The following is an 18,556-nucleotide window of genomic DNA, read 5'->3' as shown; positions in this document are numbered from 1 at the left end:
AGTCCAAGCAGTAATGCCTTGTGAAGGTATGGGCACTGAGCCATGTCGCTGCTCTGCAAATGTCACTGATCGGCACTCCGTCGAAGAGAGCAACTGAAGAAGACATGGCTCTCGTAGTGTGTGCCTGGACCCGCCCCTCCAGGGGCTTACCAGCCGCTTGGTGACAGTATTAGATTTCGCTGGCAATCCATCAAGCAGTACCCGGCTTCGAAAGAGGGAAACCTTTGTGAGGGGCACTGAAACCAACAAAGAGCTGTGTTGATCTTCCAAAGTCTTTGGTACGTTGAAGATAAAATGTCAGACACCTTTGAACATCCAGCGAGTGTAGAGCCCTTTCTGTTGGAGTTGTGGGTCGAGGAAAAAAGGATTTGAGAATCACTGGTTCATTCAAATGAAAGTCTGAAGGCACCTTAGGTATAAATTTGGGATTCATCCTCAGAATCAAAGTCTCTTTTTTAAACTATACTCTTCCAAGATATTTAGATTCTGAAATTCTCTGTGCTCAGGAGCCACGCTGATAACTGAAGAGAGTTCGGATCCGGATGTACCACCTGGCTCTGGGACATCGTCAGAAGAGAAGGAATTGGGCGCAGATGAACTGGATGATCCATGGAGAGCAGGAAAAGCTCCGTAAACCAAAACTGGCGAGGGCACGCCAGGGCCACCAGAATCATCCTGCAGGGTTCCGCCTTGAGCTTCCCGAGAAGTCTGGGAATTAGAGGGATCGGAGGAAAAGCGTAGACAAAGGCGCCTGACCAGGCCATTGAAAGTGCATTCCCCAATGATCCTGGATGGTGCTCCCTGCTTGCGTAGAGTCGGCATTTCTTGTTCTCTGGAGTGGCGAAGAGATCTATGGGTGGAGTGCCCCAGAGACTGAAAATCTTTTCCAGAGTGTCTAGGTCTAATTCCCACTCGTGGCTCACCGATTTGAGACGACCGAGCGTGTCCGCTGTCTTGTCGAGGGCACCTGGAAGATGTTCCGCCGAGAGTGATATTTCCTTTTAGATTACTCATTCCCAAACTGCCTGAGCCTCTTTGGATAGCGGAGGAGACCTTTTTCCTCCCTGCTGTTTTACATAATGCATGGTCATCGTGTTGTCCGTACGGACCAGGACAGTGGATCGTCGAATCCACGGAAGGAAGGCCTGTAAGGCTAGACAAATCGCCCTGAGTTCCAACAGGTTGATGTGGAGAAGGCGATGCTGGGGCAGCCAGCGGTCGCTTACTTGAAGGTCTTGTAAGACTGCTCCCCAGCCTTCTAGAGAGGCGTCCGTTGTTATTAGAGGAGCTGGTGTGACCCTGAAGGAGAGACCCTGAGAGATATTGTCTCTGATCGTCGACCACCTGGCCGCCTTTTTCATAGACTGAGTTATTATGATCTTGTCTTCGATAGGTCCCTGTGTTTGGGGCCAGAGCAAATCCAGTTGCTCTTGGAGGGGGCCCATCCGTAACCTGCAATGTGGAATCAAGGGAATGCAGGACGAGATTGACCCCCAGAAGGGACTTGTAGAGGCAAACTGAAAGTGACCTTCTTTGTAACCGACGAGCAAAGGTCATCCGTTTTGGCGGCCTTTCTTTTGATGGGAACGCTTTGCAGCAAGATGTGTACATGATGGCTCCCAGGAACTTGGCAGACTTGGACAGGCACAGGACTGACTTTTCCGTGTTGAGCTGAAGTCCCAGGTGACGGAAGAGCTGAGTGCATGTTCCAACAGCCTCTTCCGCTGTGTGATGAGACGGTCGACCAGGCAAGGAAAGACCTGGAGCTTCTGTTTCCTGAGAAATGCTGCAACCGAGGCTAGGACCTTTGTGAAAATCCGCGGATCTGAGTCTGAAAGGCAGGACCTTGAATTGACAGTGGCTCTTGGCTACTGTAAAGCGCAAAAACTTTCTGTGGGCCGGGTGGATGGGGACATGGAAGTATGCGTCCTCTAGACCAAGGGTGGCCATGTAATCTCCTGGATTGAGGAGCCGTAAAATGTCCTGTAAGGAGACCATCTGAAAAGAGTTTTATGAGATGGGCATTTAGCTCCCTCAGGTCTAAAATTAGGCCCCATTTTTCTACAGTCTTTTGAACAAGAAAGAACCGGGAATAGAATCCTTTTCCTCATTGGGATAGAGGCACTGGTTCTATTGCCCCCTTGAAAAGCAGTTGGTGGGCTTCTAGACGTAGAAGGTGTAGATGTTTGGATTTGGTGGCGCATGGGGCTTTGGATGGTGGTTGATGTTGGAATTTCAGAGTATGGCCTGACAAGACAATATTGAGAACCCACTGATCTGATCGTATAAGTTGCCAGTTGTGGAAGTATTGAGATATCCTGCCCCCCACTGGTGTTACAGGGGACAAAGGAACAGTAGGAAGAGCCAGGAAGCCGCTACTGGCACTTATTGGAATCCCTCCCCTGGCGCCCTTGCCATCCTCTAGATGAAATCGAGAGAAAGAAGAAAACTGGCCTTGTCATTGAGAATATGGCGGCCTGTATGACTGAGAAGGCTGCGAGTAAGAGGAATAGCGCTGCTGCTGATATCCGCCTTTGTATGAGAAAAACCTCAACCTCTCGCTCCACGGAAAGGAACCTTGCGATAATGTAGAGTCCCAAGGGACTTTGTAGTTTAAGTGTCTTTCTTTATGTCTTGCAGCGAATCATCAATGAACGTCCCAAAGAGCGCCTCGCCATCAAAGGGAAGATCCAGAATCTTGTTCTGGACTTCTGGCCGGACCCAAGTGGCACGAAGCCAGTGTTGGTGTCGAAGGACTGCTGCCCCTGCCTGAGAGCGGAAAGCTGTAGTGGCAATGTCCATTGCCCAGTCATTTATTTGGGAAGATGTTCTTTCTCCCTCTTGGAGGACCTTTTTGGCTTCAGCTTTAGCTTCTTCCGGCAGAGACAGATCACCCACATCTGGCGATCATACCTTCCCAGAATAGCCAAGGCATTGGCTGCTCTGACTAAGAGGCTGGATATTCTCCTTTAATACATTTAAAAATGGCCATAACGAATTGCCGTGGGAGAACGAGATTATTTAGCCCCTACTTGAATTTACCACTTCAGGCTTGAATGTTAGTACCAACCTGGACCTTTAAATCTGTTTCTCATCAGAGAATGATTTTTGTAATTTCTTGCCATACTATAATTAACCAATTTTGTATTGTTTAAATGTTTCCATCAGACGATAATATATTAATATTTAGTAAAGATATGTTTTTTTTTAAAATAAAAATCAGAGCTAGCATGATACTTTCCATCTAAATGAATTTAGGTTGGATAGCCCTATTTATTACTCATATTTCTTTCCTTAAAGAGAACTTTATAAAGAAATCATGTAATACCAGATGCTTTTAACATTAGAGAATTGATTATCACGGGCCGTCTCTCCAGAATAAAGGATAGAAAACAGACTCAGGCCGTCCTCTTTCGATCTCTATGGTGACGCTTTCCACACGTCATGAGAGTAGCGTCTCACGCGATTGGAAAGCGTTGACAAATTAGGCGCAAAACGACTCTGAGGGACCGATTTAAAAACAGAGGCAATAGGAGTAACAGTCTTTCCACCGCCGTAAGACAGGTTGCGTTACATGGTTAGCAGATCCTGTGGCGCGTAGCACTCTTATCAAGGTGAGCGAAGTAACATTGCCTACTTAGATGCCCGCCTAAAGATAAACACTAAGCGTAACATCGCTGCTTCACTCAGACCCCCTACCTTATTCCGGTAACGAGCATTCTATAACCAGCGTGGATGCGTATTTATTAGACTAGAGGTATCCACGAGGAGGACAGCCAATTAGTTTAGAAACATTGCTTTGGTCCCTTCTATAGTCTCGTATTTTCGATTACTGAGACTTATATTACTCATGTAACAAAAATATCCTTTGGCTGCACTTTGTTGTGCAACCTGCTGATAGATATTCATGCCGTATTCCATTTTACCGTAAGCACCTGTAATATGAAGAACAACGTTCATCCGGTTATAGTTAATTGACAATCTCGTTTTATAGACACCAGCTTTGAACTATATACAGACCGTAAGAAAACAAGTTACTTACCTGTAACTGTAGTTCTCCAGTATTGGAAGCTTTCATAGATTCACATACCTGAATCATTTCCCCGTCGTCGAGACGGGAGTCTCCGGTACATAAAAAAGTAATGGTTAGCAGTATAGCTAACTGTAAAACGGGCCTAGGCCCATTTTTCTTTTGCAACCCATAACCTTGGTGATGTAAAAAAGGACCAAACTTTTCTCTTAGCCAATCAGAGGCACTCACCCTCTAGAACCCTCCTGAAAGAACCTCTTGCCCCTCAGATTTTCGGGCACTTGTGCTATAATACTTTCTGTACCCAATCTGAGGTGAGCCTCTCAGGAGAGGAGGGTGGGCGTATGTGAATCTATGAAAGCTTCCAATACAGCTAGTACAATCAAATGGGACCTGGAGTTCCCGTTGGAGTGGTGCACGGAATCAGTTAAATATTTGGGTATACATATATACCTAGAGACTGAACAGATTATTCGCCCTAACTATGGGACAAATACAAAAACAGTTGATGGACAGAATGCATAACAATGTCATACATTCACCCCAGTACAGAGATCTGGGCCTAAATCCATCGTTTTTTTGCTCACCATGCCATTCCAGTTTGAACCCAGCCATATGCAAATTAGTCTTGACCCTATGCCCCATGGGAACAGTCCAGCCCGAACTGCCAAGCCAGGTCCTCCCTGAACTGGAAACAATCATCCTAGGACCGGTTTCAGGGTTTCACCCCTCTTCAGCCAGGATAGCTTGATTCCAGTGGCATGGAGAGCACGGGACTCACGTCTGAGCATAACCTGTCCCACTCTGGGTGACAAATGCAAAAACAACAGTTGAAGGACAGAATGCAGAACAATGTCATACATTCATCCCAGTACAGAGATTTGGGCCTAAATCCATTGTTTTTTTTCTCACCATGCCATTCCAGTTTGAACCCAGCCATATGCAAATCAGTCTTGACCCTGTGCCTCATGGGAACAGTCCAGCCCGAAATGACAAGCAAGGTCCTCCCTGGACTGGAAACAAGCATCCTAGTACTGGTTTCGGGGTTTCACCCCTCTTCAGCCAGAATAGCTCGATTCCAGTGGCATGGAGAGCAAGGGACTCACGTCTATGGGACAGCAATTTCCAAATTAGAGGCGCATATAGACACATGGCTTAAAATCCCACTCTCCATGGCAGGGCGGATGGCCCTTATCAAGATGATCGTGCTTCCCAAATTTTTATATTTATTTAAGAACATCCCAATCCCACTCACTAACAGGTTTTTTACTACCCTTCGCTCCCACTTGACCAGACTTGTATGGGGTAATAGGAGTGCCAGGGTACACTGGCGGGTCATGAGGCTTCCCTGCAATAGAGGAGGGTATGGAGACCCTGATCTACAACTGTATTATTTAGCCGCTCAGTGCAGTTTTGAACAAACATGGTACCATCCGGATGCTAGTATTCCCTTCCTGCGTCCGGAGTCTGATATAGTTCTTCCGGACACTATGGCGACCGTACTACCCCTGGGATCCCTAAAGACTCCAAAGATATCCAACCTGCTCCAACTACCAGTTGGGCATGGGATAAACTACGACGCATTACGACTCGCCATTGTTATATTCCTCTGCCCTTCCACTCTCCAACGCCAAACGGTTACCTATCAATGGCGAAAAACTCGTTCAGAGGAACTGTACTAAATTTAACATTGTTACGATGGGCGATCTGTAATGAGCAGGCCATATATTTGATCCAGATAATGAGTCCTCATTTCCGAACATTACATTCATGGATAGATTTGTCCTCATGAGACTTTGTTCAGCATTGCGTGCTACGCTCCCAGACTATCCTCTAGAACCTGCGTCTTTCCCCCCGCTCACGATAGTGATACGTAGTGAAAGATGGGTCCATCTTATATCTCAGCTGTACAAGGCATGTGATGACATCCCATTTAACGATGACAAGGTGCGCAGCGATTGGGAAGCACACTCGGGTAACCCTATAACAGATGAACAGTGGGCAGCTTGCTGCGCAGTAACGAAAACTGTCTCCCTTAATAGTCGCCACAAATTGATCCATTTCAAGTTTTTACGCAGGATTTATGTCACCCCAGCTAGAACACGTAGGATAGATCCCACCAGATCAGACTGTTGCCAGAGGTGCAATTCCCCAAACGCCGACTTTGCACACCTTGCCTGGACATGCCCAAGTATACATACATTTTGGGTGGAAATCTGTAAGACAATAAGCAGTCTGATAAAGGTACAGATGGTCCCCCTACCAGAGATCGCCCTTCTAGGGTATGTCGTGCAGTTTCCCCATAATGTTCGCAGATTTGTTGCCATTTGTTTGTTATTAGCTGTAAGAGAAGTCGCCATTCACTGGGGGGGGGCAGGTGTGCACCTTTGGTAAAGGGATGGCTACAAAGCTTAGCATCTTGCTCTATGAGAAGTAAACTATACGCAAATACAATCCCTCCCTCCTCAAGACCCAAAGATATATGGGGCCCTTTCAGAGCCTTCCTGTCCGCGCAGCAACAAGCCGCCACCACCTCCCACACAACAGGAACAGGGTTTGGTCCCGAAGGGGGTGGGTTAGCATGACTCAAGATGCATGAAGATTGTGAATTTCGCATGCTATGCGATCTGTAGAGTGACAAGATTTAACTCTGTTTATATGTATGTCTTTGGGATGGTTATCATTTGTGTATTGGCGGACATGGGATGCGGCGAGACATTCAAGATGGATATTGAAGGATCTGATTGTGTTGTATATAGCAGTCACATCACCAACTGGGCCTACAAAGAACTGTGTTAGCTTTATCTTTTGTCTGTGCTTGCGAAGGAATTTGACTAAACTCAGGGCATTGCTTTATTTCTAACAAAATACTAAATAAAGTTTTTAAAAAAATTCTAAATGTAAAATTAAACAAAAAGTTACTGGATATAGAACAGTTTGAAAATGCAATAGAAATTGTACTTTGTTTGATTTACAGGGGAGCAATAGTATGCAACACTTCGCAAATACAGTACGTAGGAATAAATAGGCTTTTTCAATAAATTGCAGGTAAGTTACTTTTACGTTACTTTTTCTAACTCAGTGCTGGATGCCTATTATTCAGCACTGGGACATTTCCTGTAAACGGGTGAGTAAATGCATTTTTTTTGTGTGCGATTTTTAAAGAATATTTTCAAATTTCAAAACTCCACACTTAGAAACTTTTTGGAGCTGTACACTGAAATGAATAAGCTTTAACAAATTGCAGGTAAGTTACTTTTGCGTTACTTTTTCTAACTCAGTGCTGGATGCCTAGATTCAGCACAGGGACATGTCCTGAAAACAGGTGAGAAAACACATTTTGGTTATTTGTACAATTTTTAAACAATATCTTTCGTTTTCAAAACTCCACACTTCAGTCGTTTTTTGGAGGGAAAATTGTTAATATAATCCTATGGAGGGAAATCAAGTTATCGGTTTATAGGTAAGTAAACAACTGTGGGAGTTAAGGTTCTGGGGTTAGACTCAGGGGCCTCCCAGGGTCAGTGATGCACTGGTGTTGCACCCTCAGCGGCACTACGGCGGCGGGGTGCAGAGTGTTGAGGCCCAATGTTATCCAAAAGGGGATAGAGGTTCTATGGGTGGTGTTTGCTGGTAAGCAGGCCACAAGGTTGTGGGAGCAAAGCTCCTAGGGTTTAGCTCAGGGCAAGTTGGGGACCAAAGTAGCACCAAAGGTGCACACTCAGCATCTCTAGGGTGGCCAGGTACAGGGTGCTGTTTTGAGGTCGGGTGCCCTCTTTTTCCCAATGGAGAACCTCCGGGACAAAAACACTGCAGGCTCGGGGACAAGGATCTTCCAGGTGCGACCACTACTTTGAGGGGTAAGTTGGGATGTTGAGGGTTGGTTAGGCACCGTTGCTTTGGGCACACAAGGCCGTGGGGCGTCGGGTGCAGGGGTGCCTTGGGACGTCGGATTTTCTTACCCTCTCTGGTCGCGGTCCTCTGGATTGAGAGTGCAGGCGTCGCCAGGAGGCTTGAGGCAGGTCCGGGTCACCAGATCTCGGGTCAGGATAGCCGTGGGGACTTGGGCTGGATTCGCAGTTTCTGGCTGGCACCAGAAGCTGCAGTTGAACAAGTCCGGTGTTCACAGGAGATTCAGTCTTTGAAGTGAAGGCAGGCAGGTCCTCTGGGGGCTTTTCAGGTTGCTGGCTGCAGGACACACCCGGATTTCACAGGAGCAGGTTCGAGGGGAGACAGGCCTATAGAGCTAGGGCCAAGTCAGTGGGCGTTGTCCTCTTGTAAGCTCTGCACGGCTTTTCGCACTTCTCTTCTTTTCTTGTAGTTTTGGGATCTAAGGTTTAGGGTGCCCACTAAATATTACATTTAGAGGCATTACAGATAGGTAAAGGGCAGGGACCAATGGGTCCCTTCCATGGGGTGGATACACTCCCTTATCTACCACTCTCCAGTGGGAGGGGGGCAGAAACCTGTCCCTGGTTGGCTGAGCCTCCCCATCCTCAAGATGGTGGGTTCTCGAGGTTGTGCTACACCTCGCCTCTCCCACCTTAGGAGTAGAGTTGGCAGAGGTGGGCACACCTCTCTTCCTCTCTTGTTTTTCCCGCCAGTTCTCCCGCCGAAAGTGGGGGGTAGAACAAGTGGGGACCAGTTGCTGAAAGCAGCAAATAGTCTGAGAGGCTCACAAAGAGGCATGCCTTTGAAGCTTCTCCTTCGTGAACCCTGCTCATCCTGGGGGAGGAGGCTTGGCACCTCGTCCCAGTATGTGCATTGTTTTAGGTCCCCGAGAGCAGCAAGCTCTCAACTCTGGGGTCCAGAAACATGTCTGGTGGTGGCAGCCGAAGCAGCCACTCAGTCAGGTCACTAGGAGTCGGTCGAGTCTGAAGGGGCATCTCTAAGATGTCCTTTGTTGTGCATTTTACATTAAATCCCACACTGGCATCAGTGTGGGTTTAATGTGCTGATAAATTTGATACCAAACTTCCCAGACTTCAGTGTGGCCATTATGGTGCTGTGGGGATCGTAATAACAAACTCCCAGCAGTAAACCTACAAGAAGCCTGTTTCCTTAAATATCACCAGAATGTTTTGACTTGGATACGTAGTTTCTGAGAAATGAGGCCCTAAAGTTTATAAACACTATTTGGGGTAATTTGGGGCAAGGAGCTCTATAAAAAAGAACCTGCAAAGGCTAATATATCTGCGCTCAATGAAAACTAAGAAAGCAGTTGGGTTTGCAAGCTGGTTTCTTGACTACAGGGACTTAACTGTGCAGTACCTCAAAATGTGTGGTAATATATGCAACACAGATCAGGTAAGAAAATTACCACACCATTCGTATGCTCAGCTGCTCTAAACATTGTAAGCAGTTATACCTGTCTGCACACTCTTAACAAAATAGGCAGACAAGGATTAAAGGAAGATTGCTAGAATAGACAATCAGAAAAGCAACACAGAAGGCAAAAACTTGAACAATTAGGAAAGCAATTAATGGACAAGCACAGTACCAGTAAACTCAGATAGCAGCATTCATACATATACAAAAAGTGCCATTAAAAGGAAATGTTTACACTGTGGCCTTCATAGAAATATTTAACATGAGTGGTATGTGAATTCATGAAATCAAATAAGCACATGGGTACGTCAATACTTTACTGGATGTTGGCTACTTACTCGCTCTGGTCTTGTCTTGCGACCTGGGGGCTTCAAAATGTCATCCACATTTTTTGTCTCTGGTTTCCTTTCGACACGTGGAGCTGGAGGCGGTGGTGGGGCAACCGGTGGTTGAGTAGCTACTCTCTCTTCAGGGAAAATTCTTCGATCTCCTACAATGAAACCATTTGAGTAGATGTAAATATTGATGTTAATTGATGGGCCCCCTATTAGAGCACCAACCTTCTAAGAAACGGGATTACAAATGATAAAATTTGATTGGATAACTTATAAAGTGCAAACAAATGCTTGAGTTCGTCAAAGCGCTAAAGAGATTAGTCTATCAGGGGGTGAGAGAATCATCCCTATACTTAACAAGCATTGGCATAGACAATAGGTCTCGCTTTTGGGACCTTATAAGTATTTAGTTATGCAGCACAATATCCTTGGTGCAACAACATTAACGGTTGCTTGGTCAAATACCTATAAGGTCCCAAAGGCGAGACATATTGGCTATGCCAATGCTTGTTTAGGACTTTTGTCATATGGGTAGCTTCTCCAGTTCGTCATTTTAATTGCATTTTCTATGGCTGTTAGTTTTGTTTATCCCATCATAAACTTAGGACCACGAGTTCCAGAAAGCAAAGGAAAAATCTGGATATTATCAGATGTCCGCGCAACGGCCGAGAAAACTTGAGATCTCTGCTTAAAGTCTCCCCTAGGAAGGCACCCAGGCTGTCATCAAAATAGTTTCAAACCATACTAAAATATTCCATTTGCAGCTTGTCCCAAACAGATGCAGAAGCAACACCTTCTGGGTCAAAGATTCATACGAGGTATCGCCCATCACATGCACATAATTTGAACTGAGTATCAAGTTCCTGAAATGGAAGTAACCGTTGGGTTCTTACTGAAGTTCAGTTCTAAGTTTGCGTTATGACTGTTTTTATTGTCCTACTCATTTACTATTCTTAATTTTTTAAAAATCGGATTCACATGTTAAGCCCAGTGTGACAGTTATAATGTAGTCTTGCATTTTTTTTTTATAAAACAAAATTTATTAAAATAAAATGTCTCTCCTAGGTAGGGGCACGCGTGTAATTGTAATAGCATTTACATAGCGCTTACTACCCCTGATGAGGCGTCAAAGCGCTTTTCGGGAACTGCCCGGCTATTTTTAAAACTGCCTTTCACTGAATTTAAATGAAGCGTTTCCTCATGTACACGTGAAATAAAGAATTCTCTCTGAAGCCGGCTTTAGATATTACTTTGGGGGTCCCTGGAGTGCAGCGAACGATGAACTGCAGTTGCCTTTGTCATCCCACGGACCGGCGAAAGGGTGAACATGAGCCTTTCTTCAGAGCCGGTTGCTTAAAAGAGTCCCTCCCAGCAGACTTTGATTGGCCCAGAGCTGGTGACTGTGAGAAGTTGGCCTGATGTGCAGTGTTCACTATTCTAGTGATCACTATGTATCAGTCCAAACAACCCTTATTGTTGATTGGTTGTAAGTCAACCTTATAGACCAGCTATCCTAGTAGCATGGATACGAGCAGTCTAAGGCTAAGACTCTAGAGGGCGTGTTAAGCCAGCTGTTTTACCATCACATTACCCCTTGAACACCAAGTGAAAGGACACCACACAAGTTGTTATGAAAATAAACAGTGTATTTATTTATAACAAGACTACCCTGGCTCTTTATGAGACAGGGAGCTAGGCACACAACAAAACTCTTATAAAAATACTTCAAGTCGCACAATTTACACAAATGCCCGAGGGGCACGAAAAACCATATACTACAAAAGTGGAATGCGAATTACTAGCAGGTAAGTAACGATTCTCAGAGACTTTAGAAACGCTAGGCCTACAATACTGAACACTCAGGTTAGGAGCAGGAGGCCTAGAGACGCCACGTGCAGAGTGGGAACTCTCACGCGTAAGGTGGGAAAAAGTCTATGGAAGCTAGAACTCACAAAGTTACTGTTCTCGGGCGAACCCGACTAGCTGGGACGAAAACGGGAGTGGATCCGAACACTTGGAGTGTTGGACTATGCTGGGGCACCGGAGTGCTGGATTTACCTAGCCCAGGGGCTGCGGCTGCATAGAGTTCAAGTTGCGTCGGAAACCCACGTTGACGGACCAGGAGCCTGAAGAAGAAGTTGCTGGCAGGCGGCCAGTGAAGAAAAGTTCGAAGAGATCCAAGCCTGGATCAGGGAAGAAGAAAACCTGAAAGCAGAGGGGACCAAGTTCTGAATCACTAGCCAGTGATTAAGTGGGCACCAGGATGGCACCGGGCGAAGTCACCGCAGTCAGGTGAGTGGGCGCTGCTGGGCTCTGCAGTCTCTCGGACCAGGAGGCGTTGTCGGCGACCAGGATGGAGGTGCGAGCTGTCCCACGAAGGTACTTGCTGTCGACGTCGCTGGACCCAGGATTGGGCAACAAGTCTTGGCAAATGCAAGGCCCACGCGGTGGACCTAAAATGGCGTCTTGAGTGGACCAGGAGGGTCCAGGGGGCTTCTCTGAAGAAGGGAAGCAAGGGCCAGTCTGGAGCAACCAGACTAGCAGTGTTAGTTGTCGTGGAGCGTCGTGAAGGGGCCACTAGCCAACGGGCAAGTGACCTGGACAACGCGGTTAGCAGCAAAAAGCAGAAGGGCCCCACGCCGATCTCGTGGATGCAGGGGGGCTGGACTTCGGTGCTGGTGCTGGAGCTGCTCAGGGTCGGGGCTTCTCTAACCCCAAGGCACTCAGTCGAGGGTCACTCAGGCGTCGTGCTGGACAAGCGTTGTGCAGTTCTGAAGATGGCCGGTCCCTCGAGGTCTCGTCGCACCCACGGATCACAGCTGGGCTGATGATGTGGGTTGAGGTCAGAGGAGCCAGGGAAGCCGGTTCTCGTCGTGATGAAGCAGTCTTGATCCGTAGGAGAGACTGGCAACAAACCGCGAAGCTTGGTTGGTGCCTGCTGCTGCAGGGTGACTACTCCTTAGTCACAAGGGAGAAATCTTGGGAAGAGTTGAGTTCTTCTTGAAGAAGGTCGGTTCAGGATTCAAAGATTGATGTGATTTGGAAGGGGGCCAGTTCCTACCTTTATCCTGCAAAAAGGGGCTGGCACGCGACTAAGTCCTGCCCTATGGGTGGGACTAGGAGGGGGGTGGTTACACCCTTCTCCTTTGGCGGGCTTTCCCCAGGCCAGGGGCTGGAGTGCCCCTGGAACTGGTTTCAGCCGGCCTATGCACAGTGAGCACCGGGGTGCCACTTGCAGTCACCTTCCTCTAAAGCCCTGCCTACCTAGGATACACAAAATCCTGTCTGGGACGGTGCTGGCACCGCCCCTGGCAGGAAACACTTTGTCCTTGCCTCCTGGGCTGGGAGGACTCCCAGCAGCAGGAGGGCAGACTTGTGTCTCGGTGGCAGCATCCATTTTGTGGAGCTAAGGCTCTGTCTAACTTTAACCGGGGTTACAGGTTACATACATGTCGTGTCCCTCTAGAAGGGTGGAATGCTAACCCCGTCGCCAGAATTGGCGAGGGGTTAGTATTCCAATTCGTATGACACCTTACTCGACATGTTTTGATAACGCAATACCAAAGTTGGCATATAACCGCGAGGATTATAATGCACTTAAGAGTATATGGTATGCGATATCATGGAAACGGCTAAGGGATGGATCCCGAAAGCCGCAGACAGGCTCAGCTCATGCCAGAGCACTATCTCACACGATTCCAAGCACTCTGCCTTCAGGATTGTCAAGGCCTGCCATAGGAGTGACTGATAAGAGATCTGTGTGCCCATTTTAGGGTTAGATATAGGAATACTATATCTAAAGCAAGGGGTGATTACACCACCTTGCCCGAGCTGTCGTGCAGCCAGTTGTGTCAGATTTGGATGGCCAGCCAGGGGTGGCATAATACATGCTGCAGCCCCTGGTAGGCCCTGGGTACACCTATGCCCTGGGTACCTAAGGTACACCGTACAGGGACTGATAAGGTGACTCAGTATCCAATTAGATATGTACCTAAGGTACATGGAATCCATTTTACAGAGAGAGCAGTAGGCCTGGGGTCCTGAATAGCAGGGCCCCAGGTTAACTTAGTCAGACAACCAGCAAAACACCAGGCAAAAAGTTGGGGGCAACCATAGTCAGGGATCTACCTTCCTACAGTGACATCATATATTTTGTAAGTGTAAAGTCATGTGTTTGCAGAAGCTCTTTGTTTTCTGTTCAGATGGGAACAGAGCAAAAAACGAGAGGCACATGAGGAAAGAGAAATGAGGGTGAGATAAAATAGGGGGTAGACTGAAAGAAAAGAGGGAGAGAAAGTCGCAAAAGAAACACTGACGAGGAAACTGAGGAGGCAGAGTGGGAACACAGAGTTGAAAGACTGATGGAAAAAGGCAAACAGCGATAGGAGGGAAGGGTAATTGAAAGATTGAAAGCAAATGGTTAGCGAGAGACTGCGGAACGCAGGCAGGAGGTGAGCCCATGAGTGGTGCGTGCTTAGGAGAGCAATCTGCTCATTTTGAAGCACTGCACTAGTGCTTATGGCGCGCCCCTAGCACCAGTGTGTGCTTGGAAATGAGCAGAGCGACGGCTAAATGCCCTCCTATGCAGCGCATGCGCGCTGCGTATGCGAGACGTAAAAAAAACCTAACAAGGTAAAAAGTGAGGTCTTTAAGATGAAGGGAACATAAAAGAAAATCTATGCAGTCATGTACGTTTCTGGTTGATCCGATGTTTTTTCTCCAATCACATTTGCCCTCTGGAGTACAAGGTAGAGGCAGACAGGTCACCCAAAGTGAATCCCCAACAACAGTTCCCATGGCTACTGCCCACTCAGTCCACATCATGACCCCAACCTTTTACAAGTCCTATTCCTGAGACCCTGGGGACGTCAGAAGCTACTGGGCCATACCTTTATGTAGACAAGAAAGAAAACAAGTTACTTACCTGTAACTACAGTTATCCAGTATTGGTATCTTTCATAGATTCACATGCCTGAATCATTCCACGTCGCCGAGGCGGGAGTCCCACGGTAGATAAAATAGCAGTGCCAAAGGTAAATTACAGTAGTAGGCCCTAAGGGAAAAGCCTGAGGCCCATATCTTAGCAGACTATCGCATTATGCTAAAATAACCAAACTTTTGGTACCACCAATCAGCTATCAGCACCCTCTAGAACACTCTCTGCAGAGCCAGTTCTCCTCAGATTTTCGCTAGCACAAGTGCGAAATATGTATCCCAAAACAGAGAGCTGACTTTTCAGGGATAAGGGTGGGTGCATGTGAATCTATGAAAGATACCAATACTGGATAAGGAAAATGCTACTTACCAGTATGCATCTGTTCTTGGCATGAAGGGCTGCTGACATTCATATCTTAGCATAGATCGCCGCCTAGTGTTGGGTCCGGATGTTTGCACCTTGTTGTCTTGGAAGAGCCTTCGAAGTATCACGAGATAGGTGACTCCTCCCCTGGACTACAGTGCGCATGGGCATCTTCTCCATCCTCAGATTGTTTTTCGCCATTGTGGCAAAGATGGAGTAAAGTAAGAGATAACCATGTAAATGTATGTAAAGAAGATAACCATGCAGCTGAGACAGGCACCGGGGAGGAGGGTGGGCGATATGAATGTCAGCAGCCCTACATGACAAGAACAGATGCATACTGGTAAGTAGCATTTTCTGTTCGAGGCATGTGGGCTGCTGAATTCATATATGTTTTTGAAAAAATGCAGTGCTGGCCGTATTCATATATGAGCATAGACTGTATAGCAGTTTCTCCTCTAGAGGTGGTCGCCTGTATCAGCTGCAGTGGTTTGAAATAGAGTTTTAAGGAGAGCCTGGCCTACAGCAGCTTGTTGCTTGGCTTGCACGTCAACACAGTAGTGTTTTGTGAAAGTCTGTATGGTAGACCATGTAGCTACCCTACATATGTCTTCTAAGGGAATATTTCCTAGGAAAGCCATGGAGGCCCCCATTTTACGCGTTGAGTAAGCTTTAGGGGGAACTGTTAAAGTGCGCTTTGCTTCTTGAATGCATTTAACTATCCATCTGGCTATTCCTGCTTTGGAAATGGGATTGTCCTTATGTTGTGGTGAAAAAGCGACAAATAGTTGCTTTGTTTTCCTGAATGATTTTGTTCTGTCAACGTAATATAAGAGCTCTTCTAACGTCTAGTGTGTGTAGGGCTCTTTCAGCTACAGATTGCGGGTTTTGAAAGAAAACTGACAATTCTATGGACTGATTGATGTGGAAAGTGGATATAACTTTTGGCATAGATTTCGGGTTTGTACGCAGCACTACTTTATTGTGGTGAATTTGCATGAATGGTTCCTGAATGGTTAGTGTCTGTAGCTCACTCACTCGCCTGGGGGAGGTAATAGCAATTAAAAATGCCACCTTCCATGTTAAGAATTGTAGTTCACATGAATGAAGTGGTTCGAAGGGAGGTCCCATGAGTCTGGTAAGAACTATGTTTAAGTTCCAGACTGAAGAAGGTGGATGCTTTGGAGGGATAATTCTTTTATGTCCTTCCATAAAAGCTTTGATAGGTGGGATTCTGAATAGGGACACATGTTGTCTGTTTTGAAGATATGCTGCTATAGCAGCGAGGTGTAGCCTTATGGATGAGTATGCTAGGTTACATCTTTGAAGGTGTAGCAAGTAACAGATTAAATTTTGGATTGAGGCATCCAATGGATTGATTTGAATATTACAGTAAATAACAAATCTTTTCCATTTAGCTGCGTAACATGCTCTGGTAGTGGGACGCCTTGCTTCTCTGATAATGTTCATACAATCTGGAGGCAAGTTAAGATATCCGAATTCTAAGATTTCAGGAGCCAGATCGCTAGGTTCATCTGATTGGGATCTGGGTGCCTGATTTCTCCATGGTTTTGTGTTAGCAATTGTGGCAAAAGGCGCAGCCTTTGGTGGGGGACTACAGAGAGTTCTAGGAGCGTTGTGTACCAATGCTGTCTTGCCCATGTGGGAGCAACCAAGATCTTTGTGAGTGACTGTTGCCTTAGCTTGCGTGCCACTAATGGAATCATTGGGGTTGGTGGAAAAGCCTACGCAAATCTGACTGACCAGTTCATCCATATCACATTGCCTTGTGACAACAGGTGTGGGAACCTGGCGGCAAACAACGGGCATTTTGAGTTTTCGTTTGTGGCTAACAGATCTATGTCTGGATGTCACCACTTTTGGAAGAATGGTTGGAGAACTTGAGGATGAATCTCCCATTCACGTATTTGCTGACTGTTGGCTTAGTAGGTCTGCTATCTGGTTGTCTGTCCCTGGGAGATGTTCTGCCAGGAGATAAATGTTTTGAGGAATCGCCCACTTCCATATGCTCTGTGCTAGGTGAGATAGTTGCAGAGAGTGGGTGCACCCCTGTTTCTGGATGTAGTACATGGCGGTCATGTTGTCTGTCCGGATGAACACAGTCTTGTTGCACAAGTATTTCTGAAAAGCTTTCATTACCAGGAATATTGCCAGTAACTCTAAGTGGTTTATATGTAGAGTCTTTTGTTTCACTGTCCAGAGACCTTGGACTATATATTAAAGGAGATGGGCTCCCCAACCTGTCAGTGATGCCTCCACTGTTAATACTACTTGTGGAACCGGCTCTTGGAACAGTCCCCCCTTGGAAAGCTTTTGTGGGTTCCACCACTGCAGAGAGCGGTAAGTGCGACTGTCTACCAACACAAGGTCTTGTAGTGGTCCTTGAGCTTGGTTCCACTGGCGTGCTAGGCATTCCTGTAAGGGGCGCATTTGAAGCAGAGTATGAGGGACAATGAATATGCAGGAGGCCATCATCCCTATAAGCTGCATGAACACTCGAGCTGGCAGGGAGTGTTGTGGCTGAAATTTTTGAATGAGAGATTGTATGTTGGCTATCCTGGCTGGATTTGGATATGCCTTTGCTACGGAAGTGTCTATTGTTGCTCCCAGATACTGCTGTATGTGGGAGGGTTGCAGGTGTGATTTTGGGTAATTTATTGAAAATCCTAGATTGTGCAGTAGCTGTATCGGCTGTGAGGTATGGCTGGCACACTGTACGTACGAATTGGCTTTTATGAGCCAATCGTCGAGGTAGGGGAACACATGGATGTGTTGCCTTTTTTTTTTGCAGAGTTTTATATAGCGCGAACTAGAACCGAATCAGTTATCAGAGCGCTTTACATAGCACCAGTTGCCTTCTGAGGTGAGCTGCCACTACTGCTAGACATTTTGTAAACACCCTTGGTGCTGTGGTTACCCCGAAGGGGAGGACTTTGAATTGATAGTGCTGACCTATTGTGAACCTGAGGTATTTCCTGTGAGCTGGATGTATGGGTATATGAAAGTATGCATCCTTGAGGTCTAGTGTTTCTAGGAAGTTGCCTTGCTGGAGTAGTGGAAGTACCTGTTGTAGAGTGATCATATGGAAATAATCTGAGTGGATGTATTGGTTCAAAGGTCTGAGATCCAATATTGGTCTGAGCGAGCCGTCTTTTTTGGGAATGAGGAAGTATAGAGAGTATACCCCTGTCCCTTGATGTTGTAATGGGATTGGCTCTATGGCACCTTTTTCTAGCATGGATTTCACCTCCTGTTGTAACAGCATGATGTGTTCTTTGGACATTGGACGGTGTTTGGGTGGCATGTTGGGTGGAGTAGATTTGAGTTCCAGGCAGTAACCATACTGGATAATTTGTCTCACCCACCTGTCTGTAGTAATGGCATTCCAGACTGGTAGGAATTGTGTTAATTGTCCTCCGACTGGTGTTAAGTGGTCTGGAGGGAGTGTGAGAAAGTCACTGCTTGGTGGAGGCTCGGGTGTTATTATTACCACGTCCTCTGCCCTTGTTATTGTTTCCTCTATAACTTCCTCTATTGGCGCCT

The 18,556-nt window shown here is 46.5% G+C and overlaps 1 protein-coding gene across 6 annotated transcripts in view; it reads right to left on the bottom strand.

The window, feature by feature from the left end:
• The window catches only part of YLPM1 (YLP motif containing 1), a 1,323,976-nt gene that overhangs the window by 804,104 nt on the left and 501,316 nt on the right, over window positions 1-18,556 (bottom strand). For all 6 annotated transcript variants that reach the window (XR_013600905.1, XR_013600906.1, XR_013600907.1 and 3 more), the window contains exon 10: window positions 9,697-9,848. Coding sequence is in view for 3 of the 6 variants with exons in the window: in XM_078659897.1 (XP_078516023.1) it covers window positions 9,697-9,848 (152 nt within the window). In the remaining 3 variants the exon portion in view is untranslated. The remainder of the gene's footprint in view (window positions 1-9,696; window positions 9,849-18,556) is intronic.

Source organism: Lissotriton helveticus, chromosome 9, assembly GCF_964261635.1.
Source record: "Lissotriton helveticus chromosome 9, aLisHel1.1, whole genome shotgun sequence".
Classification (NCBI taxonomy): Eukaryota; Metazoa; Chordata; class Amphibia; order Caudata; family Salamandridae; genus Lissotriton; species Lissotriton helveticus.
This window is presented reverse-complemented; position numbering and strand designations above follow the sequence as displayed.